This window comes from Rhinoderma darwinii, chromosome 2 (genome assembly GCF_050947455.1).
Source record: "Rhinoderma darwinii isolate aRhiDar2 chromosome 2, aRhiDar2.hap1, whole genome shotgun sequence".
Taxonomy (NCBI): domain Eukaryota; kingdom Metazoa; phylum Chordata; class Amphibia; order Anura; family Rhinodermatidae; genus Rhinoderma; species Rhinoderma darwinii.
Genome location: NC_134688.1, coordinates 262,768,760 through 262,787,997, shown reverse-complemented (window position 1 = coordinate 262,787,997; position 19,238 = coordinate 262,768,760). Strand labels below are relative to the sequence as shown.

General features: G+C 42.8%; 1 protein-coding gene and 1 long non-coding RNA gene across 4 annotated transcripts in view; one reads left to right on the top strand and one right to left on the bottom strand.

The window, feature by feature from the left end:
• LOC142742952 (RH-like protein) overlaps nt 1-12,792 on the top strand; it is a 59,851-nt gene extending 47,059 nt beyond the window's left edge. Inside the window, exons 7-10 of the mRNA XM_075853228.1 lie at nt 433-560; nt 1,969-2,048; nt 8,535-8,608; nt 10,513-12,792. Coding sequence (XP_075709343.1) covers nt 433-560; nt 1,969-2,048; nt 8,535-8,608; nt 10,513-10,539 — 309 coding nt within the window. The 3' untranslated portion in view covers nt 10,540-12,792. The remainder of the gene's footprint in view (nt 1-432; nt 561-1,968; nt 2,049-8,534; nt 8,609-10,512) is intronic.
• The window catches only part of LOC142742953 (uncharacterized), a 112,958-nt gene extending 97,986 nt beyond the window's left edge, over nt 1-14,972 (bottom strand). For 2 of the 3 annotated variants that reach the window (XR_012881464.1, XR_012881462.1), the window contains exon 1: nt 14,907-14,972. This is a non-coding gene — a long non-coding RNA (uncharacterized LOC142742953). Of the gene's footprint in view, nt 1-8,661; nt 8,719-14,906 lie in introns of those variants that run through there. The other variant, XR_012881463.1, reaches the window with a different exon arrangement.
• Between the last annotated feature and the right edge of the window lie 4,266 nt (nt 14,973-19,238).

Sequence of the window (19,238 nt, the reverse complement as noted above, 5' to 3'; positions counted from 1 at the left end):
GGCTTGTTCACTACTCTCCTGCTCTGCGTTTGGCACCTCGTACTCTCCTGGTTTGACTCGGCTCGTTTACTACTCTTGTTGCTCACGGTGTTGCCGTGGGCAACTGCCCCGTTTCCCTTTGTACTGTGTTTCCTTGTCTGGTTGTCTGTCGTGCACTTACTGAGTGTAGGGACCGTCGCCCAGTTGTACCCCGTCGCCTAGGGCGGGTTGTTGCAAGTAGGCAGGGACTGAGTGGCGGGTAGATTAGGGCTCACTTGTCTGTTTCCCTATCCCTGTCATTACATTGTGCTTTTATGTCATTGGATTCTTTCTTAAATAGGTTTGTACAGCGACATTGTATAACAATCCAAAATATATAAAGCACACTATAAATAAAGAATTGTAATACTAAAAGGAATTTATTGTTAACATGTACACAATGCTTTTTTTCAGAACACAATGAACTTATTCACATTAGTGCATGATACATGTGGAATTCACTACACTTTTGGACTACCAGGACTTCTCGGAGGTATAGCCTACGTAGTAATAATCCTAATGGCAGATTTTGGCATAGGAATGTAAGTACAAAATCGCAGGGTCAAAAATGGCTTTGGGTAATGCAATTTTAACAATGCGTTTCTGCTGCAGATTTCTAGCAGATGATTGCTAGACATTATAACCTTTTGATAAATAATGCGACTTTAAGTTTAAAAATAATAGGCTCAATGCACACGATGCGTCTTACGTGCAGTTTTCCACACGGATTTACGCGTGGCAAATACAGCTTAATACAGTATCAGCATAGTCCATGAAATTTCAGGAAATCTCATGTATACACTGCAGTATTTTTCGGGACGGAAATTGGCCTGCGGTGCATTTTTTAGAATCAGCAGCATGTCCATTTATCTTGCGTTTCTGTTTGCGAATTGTATCTGCCTAGTGCTGTGGAAAATCGCATCAAAACCCGCAGCATGAAAACGCGCCGAAAAACATATCAAAGCGTAAAAAACGATCCGAAAAACGCATAAAAAACGCACGATCCGGTGCTGTTTTTACCTGCGAATTTCCTGCATATTGCTGACGTTTTGGTGCGTATTTTCCACACCAAAATACTCAACGTGTGCATGTAGCATTAGAATGTGTGTGTGTGTGTGTGTGTGTGTGTGTGTATATACACACACACACACAAGCCACTTTATTGTTTACACCAGCACACCCTCTTGATAAATGTAATGTGTCACTTGGACAGACCCATCAAAGTCTGTATTCACACGTCGTAGTTTTGGGAAGATTGCAGCAAAACCCAACTCATCTTCACAAAGAATACAGATCAACTTAGAGCATGTAACAAATCCTCTCATTCAGGGCGCACCTTGTATGTTTATTGAGCATAGCACTTGGCCAAATGGCTGAGCGGACCACATGGTTGCATCCACTGTACCTTAGAAAGTGAAGTGGATGTGGCCTCCACACAGAGCACGTTTTATATTGCTGCACCAAATGGTGGCGCCCAGTGAGTGCAGGAGAACACGCTACCTTGTCTTTCTTAGGTCATCTAGCAGATGCATCTTGACTTTTACTCGAAGATACACATTTCCTTACACACTAGGATTCTCAGTACCAAAGGAGCATTTTTAAATACCACAACCTACTTTAAGTACTGTTGTTGAGGATGTGCACCGCTTAGTAGCCAGAGTCCACTTATCTGTTATATTGGCTACTGTCAGCAGTCCAATGCCTTGACATAAAAAACGCATTTCAAGCTGGTTCCACATCCTTCAGTGTATCCCAATGTCCAGCACAAACACCACATTGAATCAATCACTTTTGGGATGAGGTAGGTTGTGCTACTACTGTGTGATACTATCATGAAACATGGACTACAATCTCTAAAGACTTGTTTTCATAGGCCGATTATTGTAACGTTGTGCCTTCTTCTGAGAAATCGTTACAGGTTAAGGTAATTCTTCTACTTATTTCCCGTAGATCAAGCTTCCAAGCACTAGTTGGTGTTGGCTGTATCCTTCTAACATTGACGCTAAGTCTAGGTGGTGGACTTCTTACAGGTCAGTACCATATTCAGTCTAGACAATTTATTCTTCAGTCATCTATTCAACATCTACATAAACAACATTTACATCTTGAGAACAAGTAATGCATAGAAAATAGCCTGAGCCCACTTAGATACCAAGTTTTGTGGCACAAGTACAAAATCCACTAGCACTATGCCATGATTTTTCTTTATTCAAGCCGCCTTCTCCCTATTTTTGACACCTGTCAGCTCAATTTATGCAATTCACCTGGCACCATCTTGCTACTTCATGCCCTTTTTCATTGATGGGTCCACTTTGCTGCACAGAAGTATTGCAGTTCATCTCTGAGGTCAGAAAAGCTTATCTCAGCATATATGGATACAACTTTGGAGATACAGTTGCAAGAAAAGTAAGTGAGTCCTTTGGAATTACCTGGATTTCTGAATTAATTACCAAGTCACAATTATAGACAAACACAATCTTACTAAACTAATAATTCACAAACAGTTGTAGTGTTCATGTCTTTAACCCCTTCCCGTCGTAAACAACTTTCAGATTTTCATTTTCGTTTTTTCCTCCCCACATTCCAGAAGCCATAACGTCTTTATTTTTCCGTCGATATAGTACTATGAGGGCTTGATTTTTGCAGGACGAGTTGTAGTTTTTCGTAGCACTATTTATTTTGCCTTATAATGCCTTAAAATTATTTGTGGGGTAGAAAATGAAAAAAACAGCGATTCCTCCATGGTTTTTTGCGAGTTGTTTTTACGGAATTCACTGTGCAATTAAAACAACATGTTAAATTTATTCTGTGGGTCAATACGATTACGGCGATACCAAATATATATAGTTTTTTCTATATTTTACTACTTTTACATGTAAAAACCTAAGTGTAAAAAACAAAAGTTATTCTGCGTCGCCAAATTCCGAGAGCCACAACTTTTTTATTTTTCCGTCGATTAAGTGGTATGAGGGCTTATTATTTGCGGCATAAGCTGTAGTTTTTAATAATACCATTTTGGTGTACATGCGACGGTTTTATCACCTTTTATTTCATTTTTTGTGGGAGATGAGGGAAAAGGGGGGTTTTTTGAACTTTTAATTTTTTTATACCAAAAAAAACTTTATTTAACTCATTTTTACTTTTTTTTATTAGTCCCCCTAGGGGACTTCAACCAGCGATCGTTAGATCGCTTGTACAATATACTGCAATACTAATGTATTGCAGTATATCGTGATTCTGACAGGCACCTATTAAGCCCTGCCGGAGGCAAGGCTTAATAGGTGTACAAAGATGGCGGACCTGGGGGCGTTCATTAAGCCCCCAGGCAGCCATAGCAACCATCGCCCCCCGCGATTGTGTTGCGGGGGGCACGATGAGCTGTTAGAAGGGGTCGCCCCCCTCTTTCTGACGATTTAAATGCTGCGGTCAGTATTGACCGCAGCATTTAACGAGTTAAACTAGCGGGATCGCGCTCGAGTTACTCTGAAGTGTCGGCTGTAACATACAGCCGACACGTCATCGTATGGAGCGAGCTCACTGCGTGAGCCCGCTCCATACTTCCCCTACCCGACTTTGGCGTATGGATACGTCAAATGTCGGAAAGGGGTTAAGGCTATGTTCACATCTGCGTCAGGGCTCCGTTTCGACTACGCTATTGATTCCGTCAAAACAACGAAACCCTTGCACAACGGAGATAAACGGTCAGTCAGGGCTCCGTTTCGTCGGAAAGCTCAGACAGAATGTCGAAACGGAGCCCTAACGCAGATGTGATCGAAGCCTTATTGAGTACATTGAGAAAATATCCACAGTTTTCTGTAGCTGTAAATATGATTTGTACAACGCTGAGGGGAAATTTTAGACCATTTTTCCCTGCATCCCTGTATCAGTTCATCAATATTTCTGGAATTGCTTGCACAGCCCTCTACAGGCATGCCACAGCATCTGCATAGGGGTGAGGTCAAGACTTCCAAAACACAAATCTTCTTTTTCGACCCTTCTTTAGTTGATTTACTTGTGTGCTTTGGGTCATTTGTCATGTTGCATCACCCAATATCTCTTCAGCTCGAGGTCATGGACTGCTGCCCTTACATTGTAAGTTTAAAAAGTTAAAAAATATTTACAATAAAAACATTTAAATGATACATGATAAAAAACAAAACAAAAAAAAAACAATTGTTGCGCTCGACCAAGGTCTATATAATTAAATGGAAAGAGGATATAGCCTTTCTCCTCCGAATCTAGGCATAATCGGCAGAATAGATCAGTTGCCTCCATGCCAAACCGCACCAGATTACTCGCAAAGATGGTGTAATATACTTTTACTATTAAAGAAAAAAACATATAGGCAAACAGTGCGATCCACTATGTCTGCCTATACAGTATTGGTGTCCATTATACTCACAAACATCAGGTTAAAGCACACGTATATCAACATATAGCTGCGTTATCTTCAGCCACTCGGCTTCTTCTGGGGGAATCTGTCCACCGATTCTCATTCGTCCAAGCTTCACAGTTTGGATGAGGTTTTGTGTTGGTGTGCAGTGTTCTTTATCCTCTAAACAACATAACATTTTTGCTAAAAAGTTCCACTTATGTCTCGACAGTCCATAGAACATTTACCCAGAAGCATTGTGGAACATCCAGGTGGTTTCAGGCAAACTTGAGACAGGACGCAATGTTATTTTCAGACAGCAGCAGCAGCAGCTTCCTTTGTGATGTCCTTCCATGAACACCATTCTTGTTCAGTGTTTTCTCTAACAGTGGACACATAAAAAGAGGTTTTTGCTGTTTAGAATCTTAGGCAAATCTTTTGTTGTTACCCTTGGGTTCTTTCTCACCTTTTTCACGATTGTCCATTTCTCTCTTTGGGTGATTCCACTTCTAGAGAGTAGTAACAGTCCTGAATTCTCTCCATTTGTAGACAATTTGTTTTAAACTTGGATTGATGTACACCCTGCTCTTTAGCTCTGCTTTTGTAGACTTTTCCAGCATCATGCATCTCTATAGCATGTCTTCTGAGGTCTTCTGAAAGGTGTTGCCTTGAGGCATGGCTCACACTAAGGCTATGTTCACACAAGGTGGATACGCTGCATTAAAGTACACAGCGTATCTGTCCTGGAACCCGCAGGGAATTCCTGCTGAAAAACCGCATTAAATTGTGGTTCAGATTTTCGGGTGGAATCTCCACTGCGGAAACACTGCTAGAAAAAAAGTTAATGCTTACCCGTTCTCCGTTGTCATAGCAATGCACCCCTCTGTTCTCCGTGCAGCCCGGCCTCCTGGGATGTTGCCGCACCCACTGTGAACGCTGCAGCCTGTTTTTTCTGCAGCAGTCACATGGGATAAAACGTCATCCCAGGAGGCCGGCCTTGACCGAGAACAGAAGATCGCATTGCTATGACAATGCCCAGGGGGTAACTGTTAGGCCTCATGCACACGACCGTAGCCATGTGCACGGCCGTGATTTCCGGGTCGGCCAGCCACGGAGTGACAGCCGCGAGCCGCCCGCAAATCGCGGGCCGTGCACATGGCCGCGGCCATTATTTTCAATGAGCCCGGAAAACCACGGTCGTGTGCATGGCCCCATAGGAATGAATGGGGCCGCAATTCTCCCGTGGATTTTCGGGGGAATTGCAGCCGCAAAAGCACGGTCGTGTGCATGGGGCCTTAATCTTTTAAACAAGAAAAGTTTTTTGTTTTGTTTTGATTTGCGATTTTTGCGGCGAAATTGCAGCTTTTCGTTGCAAAAAACTCAACATTTGCTATTTGTTGCGGGTGTTTCAAAAGAGAAGTGATTCTGCAGGATAAATTAACATGCTGCGGATTTAAAAAAAACTCACCGCAGATCAATTTATGAACGATTTCTCAGCTGATTTTTTCCAAAGCGTGTGGATGAGCTGCTACTGTAATACGCTGCAGAAAGTCTGCAGTGTTTACGATGTGTGTGAACATACCCTAACCAATCTTTCTTGAGAAGAACAAATGCAGAGGCACCCGTGAAACCCACACTTCCAATCTCATCTCCTGTCAGGGTCTAGGCAGAGCGCTAGTATGGGCTCTGCTCCGGGACTCTGTGGAATTCCCTGACATCGCTATCCATATATGGACAGTGTTGTCAGGGTCTTCCCCAGAGCGGAGTCCCAGTCAGAGGACTAGTATAGGCTCTGCTCCGGGACTCTGTGGAATCCCCTGACATCGCTGTCCATATATGGACACGCGGTGTCTGGGGCTTCCCCAGAGCCACAGTCCCGGGCACAGCGCTAGTATAGGCTCTGCCCTGGAACTCTGTGGAATCCCTTGACATCGCTGTCCATATATGGACAGCGATGTCTAGGGCTTCCCCAGAGCTGGAAGATGACGTCAGGAGCACAACTGTAGTCCCAGTAGGAGCGCTACTAGCGCTCTGCCCGGGACTCCAGCTCTGGGGTTGCCCCTGACATCTCTGTCCATATATGAACAGTGATGTCAGGAGCAGAGCTGGAATCCCAGGCAGATTGCTAGAAGCGGCTCTGCTCCGGGACTCCAGCTCTGAGCAAGCGCCTGACATCACTGTCCATATATGGACACTGATGTCAGTGGCTTCCCCACAGTTCTGGAACAGAGCCTATAATAGTGCTCCGCTATGGGACACCGGCTCTGGGGTTGTTCCTGAAGTCACATTCTGGTCCAGGAGGATCCCCTGACGTCACTGTGTATGGACAGTGACATCAGGGGCTCCTCCAGCAGAGGAATCCCCGGCAACGCTCTGGCTGGGGATTCCACTCCTAGGGGGGGTCCCAATGGAGCTATCTACTGGGGGTGTGTGGCACTATCTACATGGGGTGTGTGTGGCATTATATACAGAGGTCACTGTGGCAGCATCTACAGTGGGCACTGCGGCAGCATCTATATTGGGCACTGCGGCAGCATCTATAGAGGGCACTGCAGCAGCATCTACAGAGGGCACTGCGGCAGCATCTACAGAGGGCACTGTGGCAGCATCTACAGAGGGCACTGTGGCAGCATCTACAGAGGGCACTGTGGAAGCATCTACAGAGGGCACTGTGGCAGTATCTACAGAGGGCACTGTGGAATTATCTAGGGGTGTGTGGCATTATCTACAGAGGGTACGGTGGCACTATCTACAGAGGGCACTGTGGCAGTATCTACAGAGGGCACTGTGGCAGTATCTACAGAGGGCACTGTGGCAGTATCTACAGAGGGCACTGTGGCAGTATCTACAGAGGGCACTGTGGCAGTATCTATAGAGGGCACTGTGGCAGGATTTACAGAGGGCACTGTGGCAGTGTCTACAGAGGGCACTGTGGCAGTATTTACAGAGGGCACTGTAGCATTATCTACACAGGGCTCTGTGGCATTATCTAAAAAGGGGCTGCCTAATTTTGACATTTGTGTGTCTGCCAAACGCTGCCAACTGAGCTGCCAGACTGCATTTAGTGACACTAAGGCTGGGTTCACACGACCTATTTTCAGGCGTAAACGAGGCCTCGAATTACGCCTGAAAACACGGCTCAAATACGTCGACCTGTAATTTTACGCGTCGCTGTCAAAAGACGGCGCGTAAACCAACAGCGTCGTCAAAGAAGTGCAGGACACTTCTTGGGACGTAATTGGAGCCATTTTTCATTGACTTCAATGAAGAACAGCTCCAAATTACGGCCGTAATTGACGCCTCGCCAAACGCGAGTACGAGCAATTACGTCTGAAATGCAGGAGCTGTTTTCTCCTGAAAACAGCTCTGTAATTTCAGCCATAATTGTCGCTATCGTGTGCACATACCCTTAAACTGTAAAACTGGATTGTTGAAACAAGCACGTGGAGAAATCTCGCAAATTTCCGTTAAGTTTGAACCTAGCGCTATTATTATAGTAATGTAGTATTGTTATAGTAATGTAATATTGTTATAGTAATGTAGTATTATTATAGTAATGTAATATAATTGAAGTAATGTAGTATTATAGTAATGTAGTATTATTATAGTATTGTAGTATTATTGTTATAGTATTGTAGTATTATTATAGTAATGTAGTATTGTTATAGTAATGTAGTATTGTTATAGTAATGTAGTATTATTATAGTTATATATTATTATAATAATTTAGTATTGTTATAGTCATGTAATATTATTAGAGTAATGTAGTATTATAGTAATGTAGTATTATTATAGTAGTGTAGTATTATAATAATGTTGTATTATTATAGTAATGTAGTATTGTTATAGTCATGTAGTATTATAGTAATGTAGTATTGTTGTAGTAATGTAGTATTGTTATAGTAATGTAGTGTTGTTATAGTAATGTAGTATTGTTATAGTAGTTCAAATAACTCATTGATTAACAATAATTTTGTATTGTATCAAATTTGAAAGTAATGCGGCCCATTAACTTAACATTTTTTCTATATGTGGCCCACTTACCCGGCCGAGTTTGAGACCCCTGGCCTAGCCTATATGTATCACATTCAGAACAAGTGTGCTTTCATGATAGCGATAAATTTTCAACTTTATTCTTATACAGGTCTTCTGCTGAAATGTAAGCTACTGAGGCCCCCCAAAGAATGGCATTTCTTTCATGATCAGCCATATTGGGAGGTAAGACAAAAAAAGTAGTTTATTAAAGGGATTTTCAATTTTAATTTACTTACACTTATAGTTTGTGTTTTCATTTTCGAACAATCCAAATATTCAGAATAGCCATGCTGTATGTAAACAATGAGAGAAGATGCAATGGAACCTTTGTCAATGCATAGGTAACAACTCCTAGTAATCTCTGCCTATGCCCATGGAGCTGGTACCATAGATAGTGCAGTCAAACATGAGAAACATTCTAATGTTGACATAGCCCTTAATGATTTATTGGGCATCCATCGAAAACACTGAAAACAATAGACCCTTAGTTGAAGGAGTTGTCTGCCTCAATTCCTATCTATATGCCATACTAGTGTATATAGATGTAATATAGGGGGGACCCTGCTGGAGTCCCCATCTATAAGCCAGAGGACAGTGCTGCTGCAAAATGTGACTCTCCCTTTATAGGACCATTGATTTTTATGGGTGCCATGTGATATGATGCTATATAAGAAGTGAGGACTGGCTGACAGCTTCCCCAGCGATAAAAGCTGATCGCAGAAGGTTCTGGCAGCAGGACCCTCTGTGATCAGCTCATCATTATGGGAACCTGTAACAAAGAAAATGGTTGTTCAGCTATAACTTTTTTATCTTTCCGCCGACATAGCTATATAAGGACTTGTTTTTTTGCGGGACAAGTTCTAGCTTTTTATGGCACCATTTTGGGGTACATATAATTTCTTGACTTTTTTGGGGAATAATAGAAAAAAAACCTGAAATTTCACCATTATTTTTTTGCAACCTAAATTTACACCATTTGCCGTGTGGTATAAATAACATAATAACTTTATTCTGCGGGTTGTTATGATTACGACAATACCAAATTAATATATATTAATATATATTTTTTATGGTTTACTACTTTTGCACAATAAAAAGACTTTTTTCAAAAGTATTTGTTTTTGCGTCACCTAATTCTGAGAGCCATAACTTTTTTATTTTTCCACCAAAGATGGCTTTTTTTGCAGGACGACTTGTAGTTTTTATTGGTATTATTTTGGTGTATATATGACTCTTTATTGCATTTTTTGGAAGGCAGAATAAACAGAAAACAGCAATTCAGACATGCTATTTTATTTTTTACGTCGTTCACTGTTCGGATTAAATACCATAATAGTTTTATGGTTTGGGTCGTAATGGATGTGCGATACCGATTATGTGTAGGTTTTAAAAAAAAATGTTTTTGTCTTTTTTATAATCAAGCATTTTGTAGAGAAAAAAAGTGGGTTTCTAATTTTTTTTTAAATGGGATTTTTCATGTATTTATTATAAACGTTATTAAACTTTTTAGGTCCACTATGGGACTTCACTATGTGAAGGTTTGATTGTTTTTATAATACACTGAAATACTTCTATATTACAGTGTATTGTACCTGTCAGTGTAAAACTGACAGTCATTCTGTTAGGCCCTGCCTAAGAGGCATTAACTGAAGGCAGATCTGGGGGCCTTTATTAAGCCCCCGGTTACCATAAAACCGTTTTTCACCTTTATTAAGCCCTGTTGCCATAGCACCGTCGGAGTACTGATGGGGTGACAGAGGGAGTCCCCTCCCTCTAAAATAATTTAGATGCTGCAGTCGCTATTGACCTCGGCATCAAAGGTGTTAAATTGGCAAAATTCTATTTTCGATCCCATCCACTAGAGCAAGTGCCCGGTTGCCTTTAGACAGCTCGACACCCGCTCTAGCCTACATGGCGCTGTTGCATAAGTACCCTTAATGACCTCTGTGAAAACACATATTGGCGGGCATTAAAGGGTTAAAAAAATATTTGGTTGACTGTTACAGGGTTTGTTTTTGTTCATATGTTTTCTTCTGTGTATTAATGTGCCCTGCTAATTCTACCATGTATTTATTCTTTTCTTGTAGTTTCCTAATGTGGACTCTCATATCTGACAAGGACAACACATAATTCCACACTTATCTATGTTTTCAGATTGTTTTGTTCTTTATTTATAATATGCCATCATATCTCCAACTGCTGGAATGTGAAATTATAGCCATTATAAGCTAGACTACACCAAATCAGTACAACAAAGGGAATGTCACGTGTATTTCATTATAGTTTCATTAATTGGATATAAGTTTGTAATAGAAAAATAATGCGTCCTGTCTATTTTTTTTAAACTTCCCAGGGGACCGACATGTTGGAGACACACACTCCTTTCCTGTAATGTCTTTATAAACAGTGCAGCAATGTGTGTGCTTAATAACAGCTGAAATTAATGCAGTTAATTGTCAAATAAATGTCAAAGAATTAATTTTCAGGTAGTGAGAGAACAGGCCCCTCCCCTAGAGACCTAAGAGTGATGGGAGTTTGGCGGTAACAGTCTTTTCTGTGTGCATAGTGTTGCTATCCTGCCTTATCTAGGCTTCCAGCAGTACAACAGAACAGTCAATATATCCCTATCCTCTGTTGACTCTGTCCTAGTCTACACAGCAAAGCTGACAAGTGAACTTAAGAAAACCTGAAACATCAGCCTATGGTTGTGTGCTCTTGTGACCAGCGTGAGAACTGTAATAATTATTTTTTTATGTGGATAGTCACATCATTTTTTTTATTTTTTTTGTTACTATGACAATACAGAATATTACTATACATTGTAAAGGTGAACACAGGAGAACAAGTGATGTTGCCCACACCAAATCTTTCAATGACAATGATTATTTTTCCCATAATTCTGACAAAGGTAAGGTGGAGGCAGTTCCCATATGAATGGGGAGGAGCTGGCAGAGCATGTGCCTTGGTATTCTTAGCCAGGGTATATGGATACAGGACTACGTCAGCAAACTGCATCTTTTCCATATGAAAGGTTAGCTACTACTATAAATTTATTTTACTTTACATTTTAAAATAGATATGGGGATGTATTTTAGGGTGTGAACAACCTTTTAGTCATATTGGTGTCCAACTTGTAGCTATAGCACATACTAGTTGACAATAACTGTTTGTACTAGGCATTCCATTTACACTTTACCTGCTCCACATTGAATTGGAAAATAATTACCAACACCTACCATATTAGAATAATGGGAACCAAATTGTGACCAAACTTAACAAATAAGGACATGCAGCTAGAAAGTTACTGACTTCATTGTATGGGACTACAGTAGTAATACTCTATAGCAATACTGGTACTTCTTAGTAGTCAAAGGCTATGTAAACATTTTATGGGGAATTTAGTTTTTTTGAAATGTATGCATTAATGTGTAAAAAATGTATTTCTAATATATTTTTATTTAAAATGTTGCTTACTTTTAAAGATGCAGCTTCTATGCATCCACTTTACATAGAAGCTGCATCTTAGTGCTTTTTCAGTGAGCTGCACTAATGGCTCAGCTGACAGTGGCTACTGTGTGACTCCCACAGCTTACCAAACCCCAATACCGGACAGTGAATACTGTGTACCCCTGATAGCTTATTAAACCTTAATATCAGACAGTGGCTACTGTGTGTCTCTGATGGTTTATCAAATCCTAAAATCCACCACAACTAAGTTGTTCAGTTTAGATGTCATTGGTATTAGGCCAGTTGCACACGACTGAGTGCCACTCGTGACGTTTTTCACGGCATCCGAGTTGCACCCAATTGTTTTCACTGACCCATTCACCTTAGTGGGTGAATTGGATCTATGAAAACGGACCCGACTCTCCAGTCCGTGGAAATATAGGACATGTCCTATCTTTCCACGGATCACGAACGGGACTCGGGCAGCACACACGGTCGTGTGCATTAGGTCTTAGGGTTTGATAAGCTGTCAGAGGCACACAGAAGCCACTGTCAGTAGACGTCACTCACTCGAGGGCTGTACATATGGTTATTGCTGTGCCTGGTACTGCAGCTTAGTCCCACTCACTTGAATGGGACCAAGCTGCAGGACCAAGCACAGCCCCAACCGTATGTACAGCGCTGTGCCTGGTTAAATAATAAAAGGGATGTAGCGAATAGCTAGAGTGCTGCAGCCCCTTTACTCAGCTGATCGGCAGTGGAGCTGGACCCCCACCAATCAAATGTTGATGGCCTATCCTAAGGAAGTCCTGGAAAATACCTTTAACATGTTTTTTGACAGGCATGTAATGTTAACAATTTATTACTGTTTCTTTATGTAATGTACAAATATTAAACTGAATAAAGTGCCAAAACTAGAAAAAGGAATATCACTACCAAAGTCTACAATGATTGCACAATATGTGGGTGGAAAATAATTAACTGAAGAAATGATCTGGCTAAACACAGTGGACAGTCCTTCTCGGGTGACATTGTAGCAGTAGTAGATTCTGTACTATCGGTTAGTTTATAGGTGTGTCTAGATGCCGCTCTCTGTTCAGATGAATGAAATTAAAAACACACTCACAAATGCTTAGGATTTTCATTCCTAAGGCTTCCATCGCATCTGCGTCAGGGCTCTATTCCGACGTTCCGTCTGAGCTTTCCGTCAGAACAGAGTGCTGAGTGACACAAACGGAAACCATAGGTTTCCATTTCCATCACCATTGAATTCAATGGTGACGGATCTGGTGCAAATGGTTTCCGTTTGTCTCGGTTGTGCAAGGGTTCCGTCGTTTTGATGGAATCAATACTGTAGTCGACTGCGCTATTGATTCCATCAAAACGACCGAACACTTGCACAATGGAGACAAACGGAAACCATTGGCACCGAATCCGTCACCATTGAAATCAATGGTGATGGAAATGGAAACCTACGGTTTCCGTTTGTGTCAGTCCAGGCTTTATTCCAACGAAAAGCTCAGATGGAACGTCGGGAACGGAGCCCTGACGCAGATGTGAAAGAAGCTTCACCTATGCTCCATTTTTTTAAAGGAACAATAAAGTTTAAACAAAGAAAAAAATAGTATTATATGTTACTCCAACACCATAATTCTAGAAGTTAAAAAGGACAATTTTGTTATACTTCTCCAAAAGGCATCCATTTTCTTCATAGCATTATTGGGACAAAAAAATTGCTACTTAAAGAGGCTCTGTCACCAGATTTTGCAGCCCCTATCTGCTATTGCAGCAGATCGGCGCTGCAATGTAGATTACAGTAACGTTTTTATTTTTAAAAAACGAGCATTTTTGGCCAAGTTATGACCATTTTCGTATTTATGCAAGTGAGGCTTGCAAAAGTACAACTGGGCGTGTTTAAAAGTAAAAGTCCAAGTGGGCGTGTATTATGTGCGTACATCGGGGCGTGTTTACTACTTTTACTAGCTGGGCGTTCTGATGAGAAGTATCATCCACTTCTCTTCACAACGCCCAGCTTCTGGCAGTGCAGACACAGCCGTGTTCTCCAGAGATCACGCTGTGTCGTCACTCACAGGTCCTGCATCGTGTCAGACGAGCGAGGACACATCGGCACCAGAGGCTACAGATGATTCTGCAGCAGCATCGACGTTTGCAGGTAAGTCGATGTAGCTACTTACCTGCAAATGCTGATGCTGCTGCAGAATCAACTGTAGCCTCTGGTGCCGACACGATGCAGGACCTGTGAGTGACGTCACAGATCTGCACTGCCAGAAGCTGGGCGTTCTGGAGAGAAGTGGATGATGCTTCTATACACAACGCCCAGCTAGTAAAAGTAGTAAACACGCCCCGATGTACGCACATAATACACGCCCAGTTGTACTTTTACTTTTCAACACGCCCAGTTGTACTTTTGCAAGCCTCATTTGCATAAATACGAAAATGGTCATAACTTGGCCAAAAATGCTCGTTTTTTAAAAATAAAAACGTTACTGTAATCTACATTGCAGCGCCTATCTGCTGCAATAGCAGATAGGGGCTGCAAAATCTGGTGACAGAGCCTCTTTAAAGAGGCTCTGTCACCAGATTATCAAATTCATATCTCCTATTGCATGTGATCTGCGCTGCAATGTAGATAACAGTAACGTTTTTTTGTTTTTTTTTTAAACGATCATTATTGGCCAAGTTATGAGCAATTTTATATTTATGCAAATGAGCTTTGAAATGGATAACTGGGCGTGTTTTTTTTTCGTATTTCCAACTGGGCGTGTGTTGTGTTTTTAACAACTGGGCGTGTTTACTTGTTTTACTAACTGGGCGTTGTGAATAGAAGTGTATGATGCTGACGAATCAGTATCATACACTTCTCATCGTTCCCACCCAGCTTCTTTCACTAAAGACACACAGCTTGACGTCACCCACAGGTCCTTCAACCTTGTCGTCGGACAAAGAACATACATCGGCTGAAAGGCGTCCAAAAGGTTAATATGCTCGTCTCTAGGGTGTTTGCTATGCTTACCTGCACATGCTGATGCTGCTGCTGCAAATTCAACTGTACGCCTGGAGCTGTGGTGTCTTCTCTCTTCCGACGCCAAGGTTGAAGGACCTGTGGGTGACGTCATCACTCCCAGCCAGCTTCTTTCACTGCAGACACACAGCGTGACGTCACCCACAGGTCCTTCAACCTTGGCGTCGGAAGAGAGAAGACACCACAGCTCCAGTTGAATTTGCAGCCGATGTATCTTCTTTGTCCGACGACAAGGTTGAAGGACCTGTGGGTGACGTCACGCTGTGTGTCTTTAGTGAAAGAAGCTGGGTGGGAACAATGAGAAGTGTATGATGCGGATTCGTCAGCGTCATACACTTCTATTCACAACGCCCAGTTAGTAAAACAAGTAAACACGCCCAGTTGGAAATACGAAAAAAAACACGCCCAGTTGTCCATTTCAAAGCTCATTTGCATAAATATAAAATTGCTCATAACTTGGCCAAAAATGATCGTTTTTAAAAAAAAACTAAAAACTTTACTGTTATCTACATTGCAGCGCCGATCACATGCAATAGGACATAGGGATTTGATCATCTGGTGACAGAGCCTCTTTAAAGAGGCTCTGTCACCAGATTTTGCAACCCCTATCTGCTATTGCAGCAGATAGGCGCTGCAATGTAGATTACAGTAACGTTTTTATTTTTAAAAAACGAGCATTTTTGGCCAAGTTATGACCATTTTCGTATTTATGCAAATGAGGCTTGCAAAAGTACAACTGGGCGTGTTGAAAAGTAAAAGTACAACTGGGCGTGTATTATGTGTGTACATCGGGGCGTGTTTACTACTTTTACTAGCTGGGCGTTGTGTATAGAAGTGTCATCCACTTCTCTTCACAACGCCCAGCTTCTGGCAGTGCAGACACAGCCGTGTTCTCGAGAGATCACGCTGTGACGTCACTCACAGGTCCTGCATCGTGTCGGCACCAGAGGCTACAGATGATTCTGCAGCAGCATCGGCGTTTCGTAGCCTCTGGTGCCGACACGATGCAGGACCTGTGAGTGACGTCACAGTGCTGCACTGCCAGAAGCTGGGCGTTCTGAAGAGAAGTGGATGATACTTCTCGTCAGAAAGCCCAGCTAGTAAAAGTAGTAAACACGCCCCGATGTACGCACATAATACACGCCCAGTTGTACTTTTACTTTTCAACACGCCCAGTTGTACTTTTGCAAGCCTCATTTGCATAAATACGAAAATTGTCATAACTTGGCCAAAAATGCTTGTTTTTTAAAAATAAAAACGTTACTGTAATCTACATTGCAGCGCCTATCTGCTGCAATAGCAGATAGGGGCTGCAAAATCTGGTGACAGAGCCTCTTTAATGCAACAAAATCCGAATGTATGCCACAGTTTGTGCTTAACCGCTTCCCGACCGCCCACAGTAAATTCACGTTGGCGCTTGCTGGGCTCTGTGCAGCGCCAACATGAATTCACGGTGGGTGTTAAAAGCACGATCCGGGTGTCTCAGAGTAGCGCTGACCCCCGGATCGCGCTGTTAACCCCTGCCTCTGGTCCCGGAGACATGATCGGGACCTAATTGGTTCAGGTCCCGATCATGTGATCGCAGGGAAACTTTGTTGTAGCAATGAACTGGAAAGTTTGTTACTGTAACAAACTGGAAAGTTTGTTGCTACAACAAACTTTCACAGGGACTGATTGCAGGTGCTGCAGTCGGTTGCATGGCAAAACCAGAGGCCATACTACAGCCTCCGGTTCTGCCATGCACGGCAGCCTATGAGAACCAGCCGGAGGCCGGTCCTCATAGGCTTCCTGTCAGTGTGACTTTCAGCGTCACACTGACAGTTTATAATACGTTACACTACCTAGGTAGTGTAATGTATTATAGCAGCGATCAGTGCTGCAGGTCTTCAAGTAAAATGTCATTTATAGTGCACAGTGAACACTGTAAAAAAAAAAAAAAAAAGACAAAAAACATTGTCAGAATTTATGTTTTTTTTGTCACTTTGCTTGACAAAAAAATCTAATAAAAAGTAACAAAAAAAATAAATCGCATGTACCCCAAAATGGTACCAATGAAAACTACATATTGTTCCGCAACAAATAAGCCCTCACAGAGCTCCTATGGAAAAAACTAAAAAAGTTCTGGTCCCCAAAATTTAGCGACAGAAATTGTGCAGAGCGTTCCAAAAGCGGATAAGATCAGGCACCATTTATCAGTACGTCACTGGCCACATGTCTATGAATTATTATTTATTTACCGCATGATTATACCCTCTTATTATGCCCTGATGTACTCTGCCCAGCTTACATATACCCCCACATTATAAACTGAAATACCAGCAAAACCCCAAACAGAACTATTGCCAAGCAAAATCTGCACTCCAAAAGCAAAATGGCGCTCCCTCGCTTCTGGGCCCTACAGTGTGCACAAACACCAGCTTACATCCACATATATGACATTTTATATCCGGGAGAACCCGCTCAACATTGTATGAGGTATTTGCCTTCAGTGGCACAAACTGGGCACAACATATGCATTAAAATGGCATATCAGTGGAAAATGTCAATTTTCACTTTGCACCATCCGCTGCGCATTAACGCTTTTGCGCACCACGACTTAATAGTATATCGTTAAAAAAACGGACATACCCTGAGCCTTCTTCACTCTCCAGGAGAGAGAAGACGAAGGCCTCATGCACACGAGCGTGAATCACGTCCGTGTGACGGCCGTTAAAACAACGGCCGTTACACAGACTCATGCATTTCAATGGGGCCGTTCACATGACTGTTGTTTCAACGGAGTGTGTGAACGCTCCTTTGAAAAATAGGACATGTCCTATTTTACTGCGTGTCACGCATCCCTCCATAGACTGTAGTCTGTGGGGGATCTGTGACAACGCGTCCCGTTCGGGTCCACCTCGGACGTGGAAATCTGTAGTTTTTCACGTCCGAGGTGTGCTACGCTCGTGTGAAGGAGCCCTAAAAAGTTTAAACAAAAGCACCTTTTCTGCAGCTATAACAAGCACACTGGCTCCGTTATCCCTGGGCAGAAGCCGACGGAGGGAGAAGGAGGGGGGAGAGAATAGTGCAGACTGCTTCATTGTGAGCAGAGCTGCACTAGTAATTTTAGTTTAAAATAAAAAAACAAGTTTGTTTTATGAAACTAAGTCAAAGAGGTGTCGGCACTTGTAAAGAGAGAAGACAAATAGATTAGTGCAGAGCCGCTCACGAAGAAGCAGCTCTGCCAGGGTTGCCAACCTCCACTTCAGTAATTTCTGGACAACTGAGCTAAAATTCACGGACAGACCAAAATTTTTACGGACACATATCGTAATCATTGCCTATGCATTGTGTACTGTGCTAGGAGTGACTCACCAATCACAGCTCCGCTTGTAGCTTTCCCGCACTAACTTAGGTGACTTATTCTAGCTACAACTTGTCTCTGCAGAATTTGACACACAGACATGTTAGTTTCTCGCTTTTCTGGCATCCTCCCCTCCTATACCCAATCCTCTAAACAAACTCATATTCCACAGTGCCCCAGATGGTAATAATGATCCCTCAGTGCTCGACACAATAAAAGTGCCCCAAAAGTAACAGAGCCCCCTTCAGATAACACCACACACAGCCCCCCTTGGAGATAGTGCCACACAGCCCCCCCCCTTGTAGATAGCGCCACACAGCCACCCTTGTGGATAGCCACACAGAGCCCCCCTTGTAGATAGCCACACACAGCCCCACCTTGTAGATAGCCACACACAGCTACCCCTTGTATATAGCCACACACAGCTCCCCCTGGTAGATAGCCACACAGCTCCCCCGTGTAGACAGCCATACAGCTCCCCCTCTTGTAGATAGCCACACACAGCCCCCTTGTAGATAGCCGCAGCCCCCCTTCTAGATAGTGCCCCCTTGTAGATAGCCACACAGCTCCCCCTTGTAGATAGCACCACAGCTCCCCCTTGTAGATAGCCACACACAGCCCCCCCTTGTAGATAGCCTCACAGGCCCCCCCTTCCTACCGCTACCACTCTGCCTGACATGACTCACCGTCAGGAGGAGGTGGTCATGCGGCGAAGGATCACTTTTGACTGGGGTCGGTGACGGCACAGGACTGGACCAGTCCAGTCACCTGACCACATGTCAGGTGACTGGATTGGTCCACTCCCGGCACCGACCTGACTTGGCAGCGGCCGGCCTGCATATTTTCAGATTCCGCAGAATCTGAAAATATGCCCGGCTGCAGCCTACTATTTCTTTGCACTGCGCATGTACATTTTGGCGCATGCGCAGTGCAAAGTCCCAGGAGACTGCAGAAAAATCCCGGATGGGTCTTTTTTCTGC